This window comes from Triturus cristatus, chromosome 5_2 (assembly GCF_964204655.1).
Source record: "Triturus cristatus chromosome 5_2, aTriCri1.1, whole genome shotgun sequence".
NCBI lineage: Eukaryota > Metazoa > Chordata > Amphibia > Caudata > Salamandridae > Triturus > Triturus cristatus.
The window spans coordinates 194,416,571-194,439,504 of NC_140588.1; the positions used below are offsets into that span (position 1 = coordinate 194,416,571).

The window sequence follows — 22,934 nt, forward strand, 5'->3', positions numbered from 1 at the left end:
ACATTATGTGTAAGGAAACCTGTATCGAGGGACGAGCTAAGTAATAGGATGATGCTACAGCAACATCTCCATGACTTTGTGAATATTGACCTAGACTCGGATTGATGTGAGTATAGTTATTGCCTATGTAAGGGCAAATGGAGGGTCTGTGGTACTTTGAAATTTGGGACCGCGTGGGAGACAGGGCCCTACCCCTGTCTATCCCGGTATTAGCGAACCGCGAATGGTCAATGCGTTATGTACAAGTGCTTTATATAACGTTTCATTGATAAATGCACTATGTATACGTTATTATGCATTGACTTCGTGGGTTCCATCTTGGAGCGGTGGCCATCTTATGGTTGCCCTCACATAGGCTACCTATTACGAGCAAATACGGGCCTTTAGGACACATGTGCCTTCCTTTGACTTCTCTGTGACCTGGGCAGCTTGGCTCCGCTGCCCCAGGTCAGTCCGGTCTCACGAGCTCCCCGTCCTACGGCCACCTGTGATTAGCATCAGGGTTTGACACACCATAAAGCCTTTTCATCCCACACGAGCCTCCAGCTAATCTCTTTCACACCTGACCCTTCCTGCTTTATGGCTTGTTTTCTAAACAGGAGATGTTCGTGTTTATTGGGGCCTATTGATATCTGATGTGGGATCTGAGCTTTGCTGGGTAAATAATTGTGGGCTGGCTTAACTGGAATGTGGGATGGTCATCATGACTCTGCCTTTTCGTTTGTAATGGATACATGTATATGGCCATATCGTAAAACAAGGAATGTGTGCCTGAAGCATGATATTTTGTATTTAAGGAGAAGCCCGTTTCTGTAATTTTAAGCAGTCTCCTGAGAACATACATGCTGTTGTACTTCTCGGATACCTGTAATTGGTCTGCAGCCAATAAACTGATCTTTGACTTCACCTAGAAGACTCTGTGTTTCTGTAGGTCTGAAACAGGAAAGAACCCAAAGTCTTAGGGTGTGTTCCCCTGCACCGCTGGGCTTAAAATTCCCAGTACTTCAGCAGAGGAGGCTGTGGTGGACAGGCCCACCCGCTGGCCCCCAGAACCACGTCGGTTGTTCCCACGTTCCCGGCCGCGCTGGGGCTGAACAGCCTGCACCGGCTTGTGGCACTGGGCAGGACGTAGTTGGGCACCCCTTCCGTAGCCACGAAAGGGGTGAGAGGCAGACTGCGCATGGCAGGTGGTGTAGAGGCCCAATGACCAGGCTGTAGCCCGAGAGTCCTTAAATCCATCTAGCGCGGTCTGACTTGTCACTGAAAAGGCAACCGCCTTTAAAGGGTCACTCCCGGTCAGGCCGGAGTCGACCCTGAAGGCTCAGCACGTAGAGCCGCGGGAGGGGCACCACCCGCACCCTTCGTTGCGTCAGCTAACAGAAGAGAGGAGGTCGAAGGGCGACAATGCTTCTTCAACTTCTTTCTGTGCTTCGACTTACCTGACCCCGAGTGCAAAGACTTAGAAGAGGAGTGATGGTGATGACTCCGCAATCGGTCCCTCGACCTCCCACATGACCAAGATCTTGAGCGACATGAAGCCGACTGCCGGGCCTCGAGAAGCTTTCGGGACCGCTCCCGCAAAGACTTCGGGGCCATGGTTCGGCAGTCAAAGCACGGCTTGGGGTCATGGTCGCGCTCCAGGCAGTAGAGGCACACGCGGTGCGGATTCGTCACAACATCAGTCAGGTACAGGAACCGCATGCCTTGAAGCCCGGCATCCCTCATGCACCAGGAGTCGATGTAAGACTCATAAAACGAGGTTGTCAAAAGTCGCAAAAAAGTCAGTCAAAAAGTGACAGGGGGTACCTCTCTCTCCAGATCTGCGCTTGCTGGTGCAGAAAAAGAAAGAACTGACGTCAGCGCGCGAGGACGGCGTCTATGTAGCTACCGCGACGATATCCCGGCGATCAGCATTGGATAGACGAGGTTATGTCTGCCCTTAAGCCCCCACAAGGTTAAAGCAATAAATTAAATATTTCTCAGTTGGGGTAGCTAACAGCAGTACACATGCATTTCTCAAATTTTCTGACTGATGCAGCAAGTGTCCTCCTCACTCACCACCAAGCAACTGGAAATTGCCTGAGAACCCCAAGGTTGTGGAGTACTTAGAGACACCTGATTTGCTCTGTTAGACTGTCTATGAGCTTTCTCTACTGGGCATTTGCACCACCTCGCCTTCATAACAACTTGCAGGAGTTCACCTCTACATCAGGGTAAACAGCACATGAACAACATCAGTCAGAGCTCTTCAGATGGTAACCGTAGATAGTTGCGGCCAGCAAGCCAAGCTCATGCTGATGTCACTGAATAGACATGTGAGACAACAACCCATTAGGTGCACATGCTCGGCCAACTTTGATGACCCTCCATTTCCACCATTTTGGTTGCTGACCGGTTGTATGATGGAATCCCCCATGTGTTTAGCATGCATGCTTTTATAACGCCGGCATTAGAACAAACGCGTCATTACGACGTGTTCCTTTAGCACGCAAGTTATTACAATGACTTGCCTTAGGGGGACGCTGGACTTTGGAATAAAATATTTACTATTTCGACTCAAGTCTGCACAACAGTAGGGAAGGTATTGGACTTAAAATCCAACACCACTCTACCAATGCGTCCCCTAAAGCAAGTCGTTGTAATGACTTGCGTTCTAAATGAGTGTGTGGTAGCTACACGTTCGTTTTATTGCCAGCATTGTAAAGGCACAGCTTGATTCTGGCTTCTTACTAAAGGATGTTTCCCGCTGAACCATCGGTGGTCAAAGTGTGTTGGTTTCTCTGATGACCACAATTCATAATATTATACTTTTGTGTATTTAATCAAAGAAAGGTCACACAGTATAAGGTTTGGTGAGGCAGCAGGTAGACCTAGAAACTTCATCTAATAAGATCAAGTTGTCAGTACAGAAGCCTTTTGACTTTTCTATAAAACAATGAGCATGTGGTGTGCATGTTTACATTGGAAAATGTAGCAAGGAATTAATAACCAAAATGTTTAGTCCACAAGCATCTGCAGTATATTCTATGAAATGACTGTGAAGTTTAAAAGCTCCTTGAGTTAAAGATATCACAGTGAGTGCAGTGTTATTATAATGTTGGAGAGACTAGTGCCAGACCTAAACCTAGTTTTGAACAAAGGTAAGCTGTTCCTTTCAGTAACCCAGTCTCCCAAATTTCTAAGGGTTTTGGGAAACATTTTCCTTCACTGTATGCAAGTGATCTAAGAAATAGGGGTTTGAGACCATTTTGAAGCCTCTTTTGTATCCCTTCAAAATTTCCATTATATGACATGAAGCTTGATGATGATGAAACCCAACTCTGAATGCCAAATCACCTGGATTGACCCTGGACACCAACCTCTCACTGAACGAACAAATTACCAAAAAAAACACCCAATTATGGGCCTGTACCAGCTCTCTGTTCTAAAGGTAGTCACACTGTTTCTTTCAGAAGGTGACCTTCAAAATGCTCTTTAATCACACCCCAGCACTGCTCCAATTTTGAAAAAAGTTGAAGACTCACCTCTTTAAAGGACACTACATTACAGTGCATTAACCTTCGACAACTCTGCTTCCACTCTGTTTACTCACCAACTTTAAGCTTGCTTTTGTCCAGGTACAGCTCTCTACTGCCTTTTGGCTGGGTTTGCACTATAAAAATACTGTATATAAATGTACATACATCTTGTAATCCTCTGCTGATGTATGCCAAGTAGACCGCCAGTGTGGATCACTTACTGAGCAAATCATGAGAATACAGCAAACTCTTCACAGCCAGTACTCTGAGTATATGCATCATTTCAGACCACTGATTGGCCTGGATTTTTTTTTCCTATCATCTATTTTAAGATGATATTTGTTTTTCCATAATTTTACAGTATTTGCCATGCTAAAATTAAAGGTGTTTGATAAACATTTGTGTTACATCAATAAATGTATATTTTTGTTTTTCTACAGACATTAGTGTACGATTCTTATCTGTCCCATTGTATTTTGGATATTTTTATCATGTAAGAATTACTGAGGCTGCCAGTGCTTTTGTAGACTAATTACATAACTGAGCCAAGGTTAAAAAAAAGTAAAAAGGTTCTGGTTGCTTATCTTCTTGAACTAAATGTAGTGATCAATCGCTCAGATCAATTGCTAAATAGATAATTTAAAAAATATTTAAGAAACTTTACATACATAATTACCAGTAGGATGTTCACTCTTAGATAACAACAATTCTATTTAAAGGAAGTGATCATTTTCTAAATCAGAGCACACAGGAATAGCAGTCAGTCTACAAAGGTAAACAACTGCCACAATTCAGTGGGAATTGGTTGGTGTATAGAGCCAGGAAGTATTGCTTGAACCTAATGTTAAGACTCCGGAGATGTAAAAAGTGAATCTGATAAAGTTTCACTTTCTAGGTCCTGCGCCATGCCATTTCAGTCTTGAGATTGTTAGTTGAACCACAGAACTCCTGACATCAAAGCTTCCAAATTCTATCAGATTAAATTCCATCTTGCAGGTTTCAAAGTTATTTGGTTTTCCATCAGTATGTAAGCATCGTATGCCCTCTGCCATCTACGCTCAAAATGCATGTTGTGAGAAATTGGGTGGTTGGTTGAGGGGGTTGAACCCCTACTCAAGCAACATCCACAGTTTGTGTCAGGGTGAACCACAAAAAGTCAGTAAATTAACCTGTGCTTAACCCTCTGATAGCTTTGAACAAAAAGCAGGCTTAACTTAGAGGCAATGTGTAAAGTATTTATGTAGCATACTAACAGTAATAAAGTGAGAACACAACACAAGAAAATCCTACACCAATTTATGATAGAAGAGTACAATATAATTAATTATTTGAAACACAAATCCAATCAGTAGAACTGGAGATATGCAATTTTAAAGTATAGCACCTAAAAAGCGCAAAGCGACACTCGTGGCTATCTGGTCGGGTGGACCGAGTGAAAGTCACAAGGTCAGGCCGACTGTGATGGAGTCCAAGCTGCATACAGGGACCATGTTAGTCCCGCTGAAAACGTTACCTACTAAAGTCTAGCGCAGAGCTTTCCGTTCATGGTGAAGGATGCCCCAAGGAGCAAGGGGAGAATTGCGGATTGGTCAGCGCTGTAGTTCAAAGAGGAGGCCAGGCATTGCAGACGGTAGTCGTTGCAGAACGAAGATCCAGTCTGGCATCGTGAACGGTCGCTGACGTAGATTGAAGTTGGCAGTCACCATGGGCTGTTGATGCTGAATGCGAAGTGCAGATCTCGTGTTGCCAGCAGTCGTTGTACTGTGAAGGGTTGGATTCACTGGAGCTTCTCGCTGGCGGTTGGCAGAGGCAGCAGGACCTTGGTGCTAACGGGCCCATTTGTCATCACAAAGGGCCAAAACGTGAGGATTTCGTCTTTTCTTTAGGGAGGAGCTCAATTGATTCCACAATAGTGGTCCAGGACTTGGGATACACATCTTGGAGATCAAGAATTCACTCTAGCAGAGGACAGCAGGGCTCAGACGGATCCAGTTGCAGGTCCAGGCAGGTCCAGTGGTAGCAGGTTAGCTGGGCAGCTGCAGAGAGGCCTCTGGAGTTTGTTGTGTCCATGTTGCTCAGAACAGGAGGTTAGTCTGCTGACCCTTGGAGTCATTTCAACCTGGAATGAAGGATGTAGGTGCTGTCTTTCTTCTCAGATAGCAGGGCAGGCTTCAAGCAGCAGGGCAGTCTTTCTTCTGTAGTATCCACAGGTCCAGAAGTATACTGAAGAGTGGGTCTGAGGGTCCCATTTAATATACCTTGTGCCCCCTTTGATGTAGGATAAACTTCAGTAGCCAGCTCCTCCCTCTCCCCAGATAAGTGTTTAGAATGTCCTGCCTTTCTGTCCTAGTCCCAGTCTGTTTTGGGCACAGTAGGCCTTTGTATGTGAGCTGAGCAGTATCTTTTGAATTGCAAGTGTGACAGGTGACAGTTGACAGTTCTGCCTCTCTCATCAAGTCAGGATGGCTCGTCCTGTCAACGTGCAAAACCTCTATTGTGATACTGTCTGGGAGGAATACACAAAGACCACCTGCAAACTGCACCTAGGCCCGTGGACCAGATACAGGCTGTAGGCACCAAATGGTTAAGAGAAGAAAAAACAACTTTCTAAAAGTGCCATTTTCAGAACATTTGCTTAAAATCTGACTTTACAATTAAAGAGGGATTTAAATTACAATTCCTCAAACATTAAACATGACATTCAAACCTGGTCCCACACAAAGGTTATCACTTATTAAATTGAATAAGGTAACCCAATGTTATCCTACGGGAGAGGTAGGCCTTGCAATGCTGAACAACAATTGTTTTTCACTACCAGGACATGTACAACTTAAAGGTACATGCCCAACTGTTTAAATACAACACACCCTGCCCTATGGGCTGCTTAGGGCCTACCCTAGTTGTGACTTAAATGTATTAAAAAGAATGGTTTAGGCCTGGTAAATGGTTTATTTTGCCAGCTTGAAATGGCAGTTTAAAACTGCGCACACATGCTGCAATGGCAGGCCTGAGACAGGGTTTTAAGGGCTAATTAAGAGGGTGGCACAATACGTGCTGCAGGCCCACAAGTATCATTTAATTTAAAGGTCCTGGGTACATGTTGTACCGCTTTACTAGGGACTTACAATTAAATTAAATTAGCTAATTGGAAGCAAGCCTATTTTATTATGTTTAACGGAGAGATCACAAACACTTTCAAAAGTACTTTTCAGTGGTAAAGTGCACAGAGTCCTAAAGCTAACAAAAACAAGTTCAGTAAAACAGGAGTTGTAAAGGCAAAAGATTTGGTGGACTGCCACCCAAGAGTGTCAGTTCTAACACATATGGATTATTTGTGACAAGAAGTCTGGATTTTCAATTGTTGTTGAAATGTTAAGCAGATAGAAAACTCTGTTGAGTAGCCTGGCACCAGCATATGAGAGTGGTCTGAACTGCTGCTAGTGTGGAGTGTAATGATTTTCAAAGTCTGGGTTGTCACAAAAATAATGCCCTTCGGGACACATCAGAGACACTGGGGCATATTTGCAAGTGGCGGAGCACGGGTTAGCTCCAAAATTGCTAACGCCGTTCTCCGTCACTTTAGAAATGCTGTGATGCGCCGAATTTACAATAATACATCACACCCCTGCGTTTCCCCCTGCGCTCGCACTAAATTCAGCTGCATAGCGCCAGCGCAGGCACCCTTGCACCATAGTGCAAGGGTGCCTGCACTGAGGGAATGATTGTTTATGTGCAGGAATGTGTCCCTTCCTGCTCATAAACAATCTAGAATGGCGAATTGCAACTCCTATGTGTGCTGCATTGTGCAGCACACATAGAAGTTGCAAATCATCATTTGTTTAATGATGGTTTATGTGCAGGAAGGCACACATTCCTGCACGCAAACAATAATTCATGGCAATTTGCTGTTTCTATGTGTGCTTCACAATGCAGCACACATAGAAACAGCAAAAATTAGGAGAAATAAAGTATTTCTCCTCGTTTTGCCATGTTAAGATTTTTCCTGGTCTTAGTTTTGGAGCTGCCTCCTATTTACGCGACCCTTGTAAATTGGAGGCAGCGTTAAATTCAATGGGCGTTGCAGCATAACGCCCACAGCAACACCCATTGCCCTCCCCTTTCACACTAAGTCAAGCATGAAAGGGGGCCTTATTTACAAAGCGGCGTTAAGCCATGTTAAGCGGCTTAACATCGCCTTATAAATAAGCGAAGCCCCTATTGCCACAGGAATGTCGCAAAAAGTGATGTTCCTGTGGCAATAGGGGCTTGGAAATATGCCCCACAGATTTCGTGGGGCACCAGAATATGATCAATGAGGGGGCTAGTCCATCAATTTTTCGGGTGAGTGGCAGTGGTGCATCTGTGCATCCTCAAGACTGACAAGCCAATGTATTCAAGGATACTTTTCTAGTGGTTATGCTTTCTATAATACCACATGAAGTGGAATACCTTGTTTAGCTGTTTGCATCTTCTTCTTGGGATGGTCATATGTAAATTGCACAAGGTGGAGAGCAGTCTGGTCAGGGAATTCATTTTGATGTTAGTAATTCTACTTCTAGTGGAGACTGGTTCCTTTCCTTGAGTTGGGGTCCTTAATGTCAGGCAATCACCTGGTTCCAACCGCAGAGACAACACTCGAGCCGATGCTGGATCTCCTATCCCGCTCCGGGCCCAGCCCGTTCAAGGCACCGAAACTCCTTAAACAAAGCGGGGCCCTTAGGGAAAAGGGCTGTTGGGATAAACTAAGAAAAGAGAGACTTTTGGTATTGGATCTGCTCTACGCCTGTGCAACACTGTGTAACAAGTTCTGTCACTTCTGAGACCTTCTACATTTGTCAGGTAGATGTGCCAGGGACAAGAACCTCTGTTTTTGCATTGACAGTGCACTGGCTATAACAAGAGGTGGCAGTTAACCTCAGTACACTAACAAGTCTCTACATACAATGAACATGCATTAACTTTAGTGACACAAACTTATAGATTGCATCAGCAGCTCAGCATGAGAGCAGAATAACCAAAATCATAGATTGGTGTGGGCACATATATCAGACTCTGGAGGTCTTTCTGTAGGTACTACTGTTCATCAGAGAAACACGGAGCTCAAGTCTTTAATCCTTGTGCGATACAATTCTAGTGCCAAGGTTGTAGGAAGGTTCTGGAGTATAAACACACCAGAAGCGCTGGAGTAATTCACAGAGAGGACATGGTGGAAAAGACTATAGTCTTTGAAGACGGGGTGTTAAACCTGGCCCTTTTTACATGTTAATCCGCAAATGCTTTGCCTTTTGCCTTCTATTTTTCTGTCCCTGTTTTTGTTGGCAGTTGGATTCTGGGACACTTGACCACTGCTGATCAGTGCTAAAGTGCATATGCTCTCTGTATTAATTGTGAATATGATTGGTTAGCCATGACTGGCATATTTGATTTACTGGTAAGTCCCTAATAAAGTGCACTGAGTGTGACAGGGCCTGTAAATCAAATGCTACTAGTGGGCTTGCAGCACTGGTTGAGCCACCCACTTGAGTAGCCTTGCAAATGTGTCTCGACCTACGACTGTAGTGTCTGCGCACACACGGTTTTAAAATGACATATTGTCCTGGCAAGTGCACCCACTTGCCAGGCCCAAACCTTCACCTTCCTTACATGTAAGGCACCCCTAAAGTACGCCCAAGGTACCCCCGTGGGTAGGGTGAAGTGTATGTGAAAGGTAGGACATGTACAGGTGTGTGTAACTTGTCTGGACAGTAAAATACTGTGTACTGAGTTTCACTGTTGAAAGCCTGTCTGTTTTACAGGCTATCATTGGGGCTGCACTGTAACATTTTACATGTGTACCTTTCAATAGGGACAAGATGAAAAAAATGCAGTTTAGGCTCTCTGAATTCAGAATGTATTAACACACCTTTTGGTAGAGGTGGTTTTTAAATTGTGTGTTTGAAAATGGCACTTTTAGAAAGAGGACATTTTCTTGCTTTACCATTCTGTGTGCCTCTGACTGTCTGTGTATTCAGCATCTGGTGACAGGAGTGACAGGAGCTAGACAGTCACAAAGGGGGTTGGGGTGTGTCCTGCCTTGCCTGGGTGACTCATCACTGGGCTGAATAGACCTGGTCTGCATTTAGAGTGGTGGGAGGAGTTTTTTTCCTAGCACCTGAATAGGCTGTATCTCCTTTGCACAATGCTGTCTCCACCCCCTGTGGTCATGCTGGACCAGGGAGGTCAGAACTGGTTAGGACTGAGCACAGAGACTCTGAAGCCAAGAGAACAAAATGGGGTGTAAGTAGTAGACGTTCAACCCCAGGACTTTAGATTACTTCAAGAAACAAAAGGACCCTGCCAAGAAGAAGAGCGGAAGAAGTGTGAGGAGCACTGCCTTTGCTGTATGAGGTGGGTTGTTCTGCAGTTGCTGCTTTTGTCTATGGTGGAGGAAAAGGACTGACTCTTTTTTGCTCTGCTGTGGTATCCTGCTTGTGAAGAATCTCCAAGGGCTTGTGTGTGCTTGCATCCTGTTGGAAGTCTCAGGTAAATCAAAGACTTCATGACAGATCTTTGCTAGATCTAAAGTAAACCTGCCTAAAAGAAGAGCTGAAGAGCTGCAGGAGTGCTGCCCCCTGCTGTGTGAGGGGTGGGTTGACATGCAGTTGCTGCTCCTGCAGGAGAAGAACTGGACTGTTCCTCTCCCTTGTTTATAAAGCAAAAACGTGTGCGGAGTGCTTTGGGTTTTATCCCTGAGCTGAGGGCAGAGTGCTGCTCACTGCCAAGACAGCGAGTGGTGAGTGCTTGTGGTTGTCTGAGGTCACTCTGACCCCGTGGCTCGGGTTTCAGGGCAGCGCTCGTAACCAGAGGAAAGCTCTCCCTTTGAGGCACCTAAGGCGTGTGGTGAGCCGGTCTGCCGTGGCCTGCATTTGAAGGAGGAAGCCGCTGGGAGAAGAGAGTGCGGAGAATGGAGCACCGCCACTTACCAGCTGAGGGAGCATCCAAGCGTTGTCTAGCAACCAGTGCCGCTGTAAGGTCTCTGGGAGTCCCCGACTACATCCACGGAAGCCGGCGAAGTTCCATCATCAACAGAAAAGGGGAAGCCTCGCCGACTACTCCAACACCCAGCATGGGCTACAACAGAGCAGAGGAGATGACTGGTGTGAGGTAGAGCAGGGATACTTCCCACATACAAGATCCTGGCTTTTGCTTGTATCCCCTCACCAGGTCAACGGGCCTTACACCAGCGGGGGAGCGGGGCTGCGTGAGTCCGTCCATCCCCTCCCCTTTTAAGGAATCCGTTGGGGGCATTTTTAATTTTTTCATAGCGGTCCACAAGGCCCCGCAGGGCTCCAGACACGCCACAGCCTTGCCCTGCAGTTGCTCCGTGAGTTTGCGGGCTGATACGTGGTACATGCGAGGGACCCAGCAAGGCCTTCCTGCAGACGCCAGCCGTATATAGCTCTCTTCCCGTGTTGGTGCATACCTTGGGGGGGTGCCTGGTTGCCGGGCAGGTAGCAGGACAGGGTAGACCCATGACGGTGGGTCCGACCGTGTTGAGGCTACAAATTACCGTAATACCGCTAGGAGGAACGCTGAGGCTCCTGTATCATACATGAATCCCTACAATACCGCATAACATTTAATAGACGCACAGATGCACTGTCTCCATGGGTTCTCTGCAGTTGTAGTGGATTTACCCTATGTGTTTAGCGTGATATTGATATGATAATTCCTGTGTTTGTGTGCATTATCCAACTGCTTCATATGTTGTACCCTGATTTATGATGTGCTCATATCTTATATTGAGAGAATAAGTATTACTGTTTCAGGAGCTACATAATACATGTACAATGATGATGTAAGGTGGTGTTATGCATAAGTGATGTTTTCTAACTGTGAGCATTTACCTTATTGCCCTACCTATAATGATATGACAGTTGCCTAGTTGGCAAAGTGATTTATGGTTTACGTATTGTTATGACAAAGTGATTTATGTGATTGTGGTCTATGTTTTATATACACTATATGAGGTATTTGTATATATTCTTGTGTGGAGTCTCTTTTGTGGTGTACATTGTGTGTCACGGGTATCTGTGTGTGTATGTTGGGCAAACGCTTTACACATTGCCTCTGGAATAAGCCTGACTGCTCTGCCAAGCTACCAAGGGGGTGAGCAGGGGTTATTTGGAGTTTGTAACTCCCTTACCTGGACTAGAGTAGTGGGTGGTTCTGGTGGCTTAAGTGCATACCCTAGCCAACCAGAAACCCCATTTCTAATACAGGGATACTCTTGTTTACTGCTGAAGTAGGTTTAGTGCGCCCTAACCTGATATCAAGTACTTAGCCTACTTCCACTTGACGGAAGTTCGAAGAAGATCTCGAGGCTTTGACTCAGGGAGTTGTGGGTGGTCTGCAGTAGCTGTGCAGGGAGGAGGAAGACATCAAGGGAGTGGAAGCCCCTGGAACCTCCAGTTCGGAAGGACTTTAAGGAGACTGGAGCACTTCTATGGTCTGGCAGGATTCTTCAGGTGAGTGGAAAGGGTGAAGCTTGTTCTGCAGGGAGCAGGGCCAAGCCACAAGTCGGGTTTGGGTGAGGTTTATACACCCTCTCAAAGTCTCTGTGGATGTACCTATATCACATGAGGCACATGGCCATCGGGAAAGTTCCAGAACCTTGGGGGAAACACGTGTTATTACTCTCTCTTTGACCTTACCAAATGGGCAGGTGTAACTTTTTGATCAGAACCAAATAACGGGAAACACATGTATATTTTTCGCTCAAAAGTGCATGATGGAAAACAACACCAAAGCCTCAGTAACAGTGAGAGGAAGGCTTGCCATTGGCTCACGGGATTCTGGGGGAAGCTTGGAAAACCACACCAAGGCCCTAGGAACAGCAAGAGAAGTTAATCCATTGGTTCACAGGATTTGGGGAATGCTTGCAGGGGTTCAAGCATAATGGAAATTATGGGTGCTGGAGAAGCATCACAAGGGTGTTAGGGGGAACATCAGTCATGAGGGATGCTGGTGGGACAGCAGTATTGAGAGTGCTGGGTTTGGTCAATATATCATAGCGTGCCATAAAGCCTGATAGGGGTAAAGCAACATGAGCCCTGCTCGCTAGGCCCGCTGCACAAAGGGCACATGAGGGAGTTGTGCCATTTAAAGAGAGTTTGGCAAGTTGATTATAGTGGAACAATAAAAAGTATTGAATTTGGGTGTTTTGTGGACTCTGGGTATTTGATTTTATCACAATTTCACAGGAATTAGTATGGGTAAATCATCATAGTTTAAATGAGATGCAGTTTTCTTGGAATTCAGTAAATGTTCATAAATAGCTCACTGAGTTGAGTCTGGGTCCTCATTATTCATGGTTTTTCATGCGAGAACAGAACAACCTTCCGCGACTGGTCATGAATGATGGGGCTATTGACATGGGAATTGCCTTATACGTTTTGCAGTAATTGTTGAATGATTATAGCAAACAAGAGGCATATAGGAGGTATTTCAAAAATGTTGGGCCACATACAGACTCGCCAAAACCAGTACAATAAATAACCAGTCCAGGGGGTCAAATGCTTTCTCAACATTCAATGGAAGTAAGGCCAAGAGAAAACAGATGCTCCTGTGGGAATCAATTGTTAGGGAAGAAATTGCAACCAATATCTCAAAGCTGGTTATGGTGGTGTTGAGTAACTCTCTGACATAATTTGGGACACTACTTCTGAATAGTTCACCTGAGCTTTTGAACAAATAGGTTGTGGAGTGTCAAGATGTATTTAGTTTTTCTGACAATGACTGAGTGTTTGGTGTGTCGTTAAGTTCCTGGTAACTATCATCTTATTATGTGGCATAAATATGGTCTGTGTTCTTTGCTTGCACAATTCAGTAGCTTATTAGTTTGGTATCCATTGCAACACTAATATTGTATACATAAAGGAGGGTTCCCCCTCTATATTCCTAAAGCACAGCTTCAAGTCTAGGGATCTTAGCTGTCAAAGAATTCTATTACCTCTCACCTGTTAATGCTTGGGCTCCAAGAAGGTTATCTTAGCATCCAAATCTAACCTGTTTTTGTAATCATCTTCATACATGTATAAGTCATCAACACTGTTAATTCCCTCCCTCCGTACCATCTTGGCTGCTTGCCAAATTATAGCAAGGGGCAACCCCTCTGTGGTATTCTCAGAGAGATAGTGACACAGTCATTTCTAATTGATTTTTTAAGTGAGCGGTTCTTTGGAAGAACCTTCTTTAGTCTCTATCTTGGTCTAGAGATTAGAACCATATACCCCAAATCAACCATGACTGGTGTGTAGTCAGAAATAGCCATGGTTGAATTTCTATCAAGAAAATAATTTGAGGCAGAAAGTCGGTGCAAATGAGAAAGTAATCAAGTCTCGAATAGTTTCTACTGACTATACATCGATTGGTGGTCTTTCTTAGAATCCAAGGGTGAGGGTATTCAATGTCTCTGCCAGATCTGAAAAATGAGATCAGACGTGTTGCAAGAAGGGTAAACGTCACATTGTAGTGCACTCTCACAAGGACACTCAGTCTAATGAAAGCAGTAATAGGTGGGAAAGAAATGTTCATTATGTGTGTATATCGGGAGTATGGCAATGTTCTGCAGACCCGAAACGTTTCTATTGTAGTCCCTCATAAATTGTGCTCTTTCCTGGTAGACTTTCAATTGTAGTAAGATAACCATCACCTTCCTTTACAGGTATGACAAGCTAAAAATGAACAAAGTATATTGTGGTTCTCTGGCAATATATGTATCAAAGAGAAGGCGGTGTGTCTCCTAAGTATGGATTAGTGTTTTGGTGGCATTAAAGCCCTGAAGGGGTGGGGTAATTTTGATAGTCCTCATTGAGACTAGACAACGAAATACATAATAATAGTTAAAAATATCTAAATATGCAGCCCTACGATATAACCGCTTCTCCCCATCCATATTCTTTCTCACGTTGTAAGATGCGTTTGTGTTTTAACCATCTGTAGAAAACTCACCCTCTTCTTGATTTTCCCCCAATCGAAACTCATGCCAAAATATTACCCGAAACATGGGAACCCTAAAGAAAGAAAAAAAGACCCCTGTTATATCACTTCCTGGAAATTTGGGTAGTACTCAACCCCCATATAGTTTCCTAGACCCACATTTAGGATCATGTTGTTATGCAGTGAGGTACACCGGTATAAATTAGTGATCGAATGCAGTGTAAGAACAACATTCCTTATAATTAAACCAATCTTATGATTGCAACTAGGTAATCTTACGTGTCCATTCCATTGCCTCATGCGCTTGACCCTTTGAATTATGCAATGGTGTAAGATGAAATTCTGCAATGAACCGGCCCAAAGTCTGTGCCATGAAAAAACAACTTGTGTGAATAAAGGGAGTTAGGGTGGTATACTCTGTGGACACGGTCACTGAAAAGTGAGTCATGGAGTGGCCAGAGAAGACGTACCAAGGTCACCTAAATCAATCTCTCTTTGTCCACCATAAGCAAGGTCCACTAAATCAGGTGCTACGTGAGGTCTTTACAACTCTACAAGTACAAAAAATGGTCCTTTTACCCCTCCACTTTGTTTGAGGTGCTGTTACTGTTCATTCTTTGCCTCTGCAAGTCTTCAATAGGGCCGGTACTGGCTGCTGGACAGCCCATATGGATGGCCTCACTCCATCTGTATGCAGCAGCTAAGAGCTAAAAGGCCAAGTAAAAACCGTGTAACATAACACTGTTAGGCTAACACCAGCACAATATGCCTTTTTACTAGTCCCAGGGCATAGGATGTAATCTGCTATGCAATTCGTGGGGAAGTTAATGGAATAGTAAAATTGACCCAAGTAAAGGGACCTAAACAACAAAGAGCGTTGTATGTATATGTGTGGATTTTGTCTGATCGCGACTATGCCTAAAGCCAGAAGCGCATGCGATATGCTTTTAAGGTTAGTAATTCAAGGACCGCTAAGCTGCAGGGAAGTATTGTGACTAATGAAAGGAGTGCATTGCCCAGGATCTCCTTCACTGTATTATATGTTTATTCCAGAGCCCAGTCGTGATTATCTGCTAATGAGCGATGTTGTATCTTGCAGGTGGCAAAGGTGCTGTGGTGGTACTATTTTTCCAAAGTCATTGAATTCATGGACACGTTTTTTTTCGTGTTACGGAAGAAAAACAGTCAGATCACATTTCTTCACGTTTATCATCATGCTACAATGTTTAATATCTGGTGGTGTGTGATGAACTGGATTCCGTGCGGTCAAAGTGAGTATTTAATCAGCTGTGTTACACAAATGTTGGTGATCTACTGAACTTTATGCCGCATTAGTGCCCACTCTTACAATTAAACTTGTGACTTTCAATTGGTTTTTATTAGTCAGTTTTCCATGTCTGCACATTTCCAAGTCTTGATGATAGCATATAATGCATCCTGGCGTCTTATTGTCACCTGAAGCCATTTCACTTTTTTTTGTACCCTCTGGTTTAAGATTATGTATACTTTATCAGAAATTCCATCTCTGACAAAGACAATCAGAATGAGCCTCAAAAGAATATCGTGAGGCTAAATATGGAACGGTCAAAGTTAAATTGGTATGTGGTGACAAAATGAGCAGAGTCTTGCTTGCACTGAGACGATGGTTAGGACTCTCGCGAGAGTGGAGGAAGAAAGCATGGCACTGTATTACAGATTTGGAGAAGGCTGTGCCTGTGCAGCCGTGGGACTGCTGTACTCTCTTGCTCTGTGGTCACAGTCATCCTGATTAAGGGTTTGGTGGCCCTCAGTTCAGGAGCCCTAGGTTGCATGACCTACATACTAACAATCAATGCCTGAAGTATGCACATCACTGCTGCCCTTGGTCATGCTGGAACTAGCGACCAGGGCTGGTGTTGTGGCATCGCTGCTTGACTGTGCAACTGCTTTATTATGGGACCTCTGAGATGCTTCAAAAGACAATTTAGCAGCCGGGAAATGACCCAATGACGACCCTACTATTGTGTGGAGTTATTCCATAACATCTTAGTAGTTCCTTGAAGAGATCGCAGAGAAACATGTACCACATGTCAGAGAACATCAAAAGAGCAAGGTGGTACACAGTTATTATGAATCCCCAGAAGTTGCAGATAATGTCCCAGACACGTCCTTCAGAGAGTAAAAATAATTCAGGACACATGCAAGATTAACATAAACCCTTTGAGGAGATCTTTTCTACTCTATTATTGATGCACAGGGCAAGATGAACCTTGTCTGTAGCTTGAAATTTGGAGACAAACTGTGGTTGTGAACACAAGCAGTAGCTCAATGTGGCCTTTAGCTCATAAACTAGTGTCTTTGTTCTACAACTGCACTCTGTGAAATGATCAGTCTTGACAAACTTTAATGATACTACATACGGTCATTGGTTTAAGATTCTATGCTTTTTGTTAAGAGCATCAGCAAGTGGAGAATGAAGATTAGGAATACACCATGGTAAAGAATGAAGTCTATTTTGCCAAGAGAATGAAGATTTCAAAATCAGGCAATCGGGAAACGGTAAAGAAAGAGAAGAGAAACTAAAAACAAGGGCGAGAAAACTGGAAGTGTGCAGGAGACAAAATAACATGAGAACATTAGGCTGAATAGAATCTGTATGCACACCAAAAGGAGTAGGAAGTGGTAAAATTATCTCTGTCAGTGGTGGTGGCATGTGACGTGTCTAAATACTGCCCTCACTCACACCGTAGTGTGACATGCTTCATCATAGGGCTGCTACTATACACCCTTATTGATGGGCACAACCACACAGCCGAAACATGTCGACACTATGGCAGTAAGGAGGGGTGTAAGAAGCACATTATATTTCCCAATCACCACCATCTTTCACTTCTTTTAACCCTAGCCGGAGGGTCTAGGAATACATTTTAGTATTTTCGACACCTCCGAGCTAGTTTTAATCCACACTGCACTTTCACTGCCGGTGTCCCAGTCGCTTGTTGAAACTATTTGTTTCTGTTCTTTACGTGTTTTGTTTGTCTTCCCCCTCCCTCTGCTCCACCCCTAGCGTGGGATACGCAGGGGTGTATAGTAGCAGCCCTATGATGAAGCATGTCACACTACGGTGTGAGTGAGGGCAGTATTTAGACACGTCACATGCCACCACCACTGACAGAGATAATTTTACCACTTCCTACTCCTTTTTGGTGTGTATACAGTTTAGTCTGGGGATCCGGAGTAGAGGTGTCCGTTACCCTCATCCCTTCTATTTTGTGTATTTATTGAATAGAATCTCTAGCATGAACATCTCCACTGTAGGTTATTAACTCTGCCCCACATGGCCTTATTGGTCCAGGGAGTCGTCACACAGCAGAAACAGTCACCACCGACATTTAACTGTTTAGGAATTGTCCTTCCCCCTCAGCGGTCACCAGGTTCTTCTTCACTGAGTCTAAGAAGGTCTGAGCTGCCTACAACTGACTGAAAATGTAGGACTTGGCTACTTGGCTCATGCAGGGTTCCAGATAGAAGCAGCTACCCTAAACCGTGACAACCCTCTTTGAAACACCTGCAGTACTTTATGCTTCACTTGTGGTGTTGAAGTCTGGTGAGGAAAGTGCCAGATGGGATTACCATTCACCTCTAGGCTCTTCCCCAAACGCACAGTTGTTTGCAAAACCTGGTCACGGGGGCCTGGATCTCTCAGCCCTATTATAATGATCCTGTCAGATTTCTTGTTCATATGAGCAGCTGTTGAGTTTTAAGCCTGACTTTGACTCTACTGTTTAGTATCAGCTTCACACCAAACACTAGTATGGGGGAGGGGGTCATCACCCCCCTTTGAGTTTCTGAAACACTAATGGCAGAGTTCTTATTGTGGTCTTACTCTCCCTAATCTCTTTTTCTCCATGCAGATGGTTGGGGGGGGGAAACCTCTTTCTCTTTGGCATGCCAGCCAGTGCTATGGCAGTCCCACAGCTGTCACTGTATGGCAGAGCACCTGTAGGCCTTAAACTCCAACACTAGTCCTGGGAGGTGTCTACTCCATCACCCTGAATATTCCCATCCTGGACCAAGTTGCTCACCAGCTCCAGTTCAGCAACAGTCTGTCATGAAAACGTGAGGGTCTTTTGTGTCACTACAAGTATCCAGACATCAGGGGTTCAGCCAGAGACCCACTGCTCGCCTTTCTCAGAGTCCTTCTCTGGTGGCCTCCAATGTCTCCTGTAGTCACCGGCTTTTTGTTGATTCCACCGCGTTGTCTGAAAATGTCCTCCTCGCCTAACATATGTTTCTCCCCAGTCCCCTCTCCTGTCAATATTTTGCTTTTAAGAGTTTGAGGATGTGTTTTGGATGGTTTTCATCCAATACTATTTAAGTTTTGAAACTACAGAGGATTCTAATGGGGTTCAGTGGATTCCGTTACTCATCGTTTTGCCCCAGATTTCCCCACTATTTACACATATGATTGCCTGTAAATTTGGTAGCCACAAACAGGTGTGGGAAGTGGAGAATGTTGCATGAACAATGTTTTTGAATTCGTGCCAAACCATTTTATTAACAAGCATTTGTAATGCAATAGGTCTCACATTTGCGAGAGTTTAAGCTATTGGCATTGTAAATGACAATGCCTTTTATTTATCTGTTTTGCTAATTAACATATAGATAAAAGGCATTGTCATCTACAATGCCAATAGTTCCAACTCTTGTAAATACGCGATTTATTCAAAGAAGCGGCCGCCATTGTCTCGGGCTGCTCGGAAAGTGAAAGCGCGCATGGCGTGCTGAATGTTGCAGAAAAGCATGTCATGCCTGCAGCAGGAGAAACTCATTAAAGAAAATAGTGCTTACAGACTACAAAAGACGTACCATGTAACAACCAAAGTAAAAGGGCCAGTCCTCAGGGAAGGTTACAAATGAAGCCAAGGCAGTACTAAGGAGGGACTAACAAGCCTATTAACGAATCAGAAGCCAGCATTTATGAAGGACAATGACACAAGCCAATGACACATATGGACGGAGAGTATGCGGGGCTTCTAGTCTATACTCCAATACAGGTTGCTGCAGAGCGGGTGGGGTGGGGAGGGAAGGAGGAGCAGATTAAGGAGCGGTGGGTAAGGTGGGGGATAGCAGCACATGAGGGAGATAGCAATACGGGGTAGGGGAGAGGCACATAACAAAGAAAACAACACAGTGCATGGGGATGAGGGACTTGAGTGGGGAAGAAACACATGAGAGAGCGAGAGGAAGCAGAAAATGAGGGAGAGTACAACATGAAGGTGAGAGGGGTGTAGAGATAAGCATGTGAGAAACAAGCAGCACATGAGGAAGAGGGCAACATGGAGTGCAGGGCACGTATTTGGTGGAGGCAGAAGGACACGAGGGAGAGAACTGGTTAACCACATGCACCTTCATGGGGTGCCTAACCAAAAAGGAAAAAAAAGTTGTCCCCCTAAAATTGATTAGTGTAAGTCAGCCAATCAAAAGAATGGTAAAGAAGCTATTTTTCAGTGGAAAGACAAACACAAGAAGAGGAAGTCAAGTCATCAGTAAGCAAATGAAAGTGACAACTAAGACAATCATTTGTAATCAACAGTGGGGTTGAGAGACCCCTGCAAGTTCACAATAGTTCTTTCACAAGTAGACAGCTTATGCTGTCAGTAGGCAAAACCTAAAACTATACTTTTTTCCACAGTTCACCTCCGTGTGTGTGCATTGATATTTTATACCAGTTTGAGTCTGTCTCTGAACCACTTGAAAAGATGTGTGCACGTTTATGTGGATACTTTAATTAAGATCACACTTCGGATCATGTACCTCTTCTCAGCTCTACCTATACAACATGTATGTGAACGTTTGTGGAGCCATTATGAAGTTTGACATCGCTGAACACTTAGAAATATAAATTGCAACAAGGCCATGGGGACAGCTCTCAAAAAGGTAGCAAATATGTTTGCGAACAGGTGCAGGTTTACCACTTTTTGGAATTCCCATCCATGTCCAGTAATATGTCTGGAAAGCAGCACCAGTTGCAGACTTCCAGGCGCACTCCTTGGTATGTCACGGGACACAGTCTGCAAGCTCCTATTTCACAATGTGTAATTCAATGTAGTGTACAATTACACACAGATAAAATGCAGGCTGATGTGCAGTCCAAATCCATATATTTCCCGATGTCTTACAAGGCAAAGGTGGACTGTGTTGCTGAGTTCACAAATTGTTGTTTGCTTAAAGAAAGTAACCACATGCTAAGATCATTAATCGTAATCATTACTGTATTCCTGTTTTTATTTTTCAAAAATTGTGTTAAATAGTTCAAAAATAAATGCTCTGCTGTTAAGTACTTTCTACTCCATTCTATTACGATCCTTTCCAGTGTCACGTTACAATATATAATACAGTACAATACAGATCAGCACAATGCAATGCATGTCACAGTGAACAGCGACCAGCAGCAGTAGCATGGCTAGGGAATGAGATCTACATTACCTTAAACAAGGCAGGTGATAACGGAGACACCTCACACACATGCTTAATGGTGGCTATTTTGTTGTGCAAGCTGAATGAGACAGAGTAATATGTATCAGTGTTCAGTTGGGTTTTGGGGACAGGGTAAGCCTATCTCTTCGACGAACAGTGTCTTGACATCTGACCGTGCTCTACCGGCCTGGCTTACATCTTTAAGTCCAAGCTGGTATAAATATAGTAAACCAGCAAAATCCAGTATTTTTCCTATCTAGAACATAAAACTAAAAAAGAAAACACAAATGGAAATCAGTTAAAAAGTATTTGAAGTCTGTCTAATGTCCTTGCCGTATGGTTATTCGAGCAAAGAAAAGGATAACTGATACCTTACAAAACAATAATTACATTTTTTACACAAAATCTTTTTCTACCAGGCCGTGGCTATACCAGAATAGCAAAACGTAAACAAATGGTCGGTATTTTTTGTAAGAAAGGGGCTACTCTAAAAAATTTGAAAATGGGAGAGTTTATGTTAAGAGTGAAGGGCTCCTGCAAATATGAATATTACACACGGTATTTACCACCTTCCCCTCCCCTCCCTACCTTTACCTTTCACCCCACAGTGTATATGCCTTGTGTAGAAAAGATTAGGCAAAGATTTTATAGATTTTCATTGATCAAATATCAAGTTTATCTTTGCAACATAGATCCGCCTAAATTTAAGAAAGAAATAGCTCAGTTGGCAACTGCACCGTCTGAAGGTTGGCGTTTCGTGTTATTTCTCAGAGATGTATACAACTAGTGCCAGTGAGTCGGGTAATAAATAACACCTGTTTGAAATCACCCTGAGGCCCCGGAACCCGTGATATTCTAATGAGTTGCCCCCTCTCCCTGATACTTAGGCGCAAACAGCAAAACACACGCTCACGGATGCACAAGCACACGCATGTGTACCGAGTGCCAATAACCATCATTTGTTTTCTAACACATGTTTATTTGGGGAGGTAAACGCTGGCTTCCAAGTGGTAGGAACTGGGAGGAATTTATGACTTACCCTTGTCTCTTATCAAGGCCTGGCCTTCAAAGATACTGCGAATATAAACAACTTTCTACAGCCCCCACCTCCCCCGCGCCATCTAAAGACAAGCTGTCGCCATTGTGAAAAAAATATAGCGCTTACCGACTAAAGGAGGAGACCGTGTAATGCCGCAAGTAAAAGATCCAGTCCTGATGGGCGGTCACAAAAGCAGACAGGGCGGTAACAAGGCGGGCTAAGAAACCTAATTATCAATCAGAAGCCAGCATTTACCATGGACGATGATGCCAGCCATGAACAATATGGGCGGAGCTTCCACAGCACCTCCACATCTGTCTCTACTACAATATGCCTCGCAAAGCGAGCAGCGCATGCGCTGCAACACTAGGCTCGATTTAGAAACGGAGGCAAAATCATCCAACACCGCTTTCACGACAGAAAGTAACCATAAAATTAAAGTAGGAAGAAGCCAATTTTTTAAGCATTTGTACATGTTATTTATTTTTTAAACAAATGAAACTGGGTTTTGTATCCTATAAATTACTGCTGTCATTTAAGACGTTCAGGCAATCAATAAAAGTAGCTTTTTTAGTTGGAATTGGCTGTTAGCAAGTTAGGAAATTAGTTCAGAACTTTTACCAATCAAACTCAACTGCTGCTAATACTATAATAAAGTAACGACCTTACAAAAGTTGAAATTGGCTGGTACATAATCGGAAAAGTAATCGAAATATTTCACCAGCCATTGTCAGCGTCTTATTAAGCTCATAAATAAGCAATTGTATGAATCGAATGTATTTTATCGTTATAAAAAACAGCTTATTATGACAGTTAATTTGTCACTATCATTTTAACTTGGATATAAAGCGTTTGCTTTATTTTGTTATGCATTCTATTTTATTAATGTTGGTCTGTTTCATTCATCAGTTTATTTATTTTACGTAGACTTTTTAAAA

At 43.8% G+C, this 22,934-nt stretch overlaps 1 protein-coding gene across 1 annotated transcript in view; it reads left to right on the forward strand.

Annotated features, from left to right (window-relative positions):
- Positions 1 to 22,934, forward strand: part of ELOVL2 (ELOVL fatty acid elongase 2) — a 422,911-nt gene that overhangs the window by 363,426 nt on the left and 36,551 nt on the right. Inside the window, exon 5 of the mRNA XM_085606971.1 lies at positions 15,598 to 15,769. Within this exon, the coding sequence (XP_085463097.1) occupies positions 15,598 to 15,769 (172 nt within the window). The remainder of the gene's footprint in view (positions 1 to 15,597; positions 15,770 to 22,934) is intronic.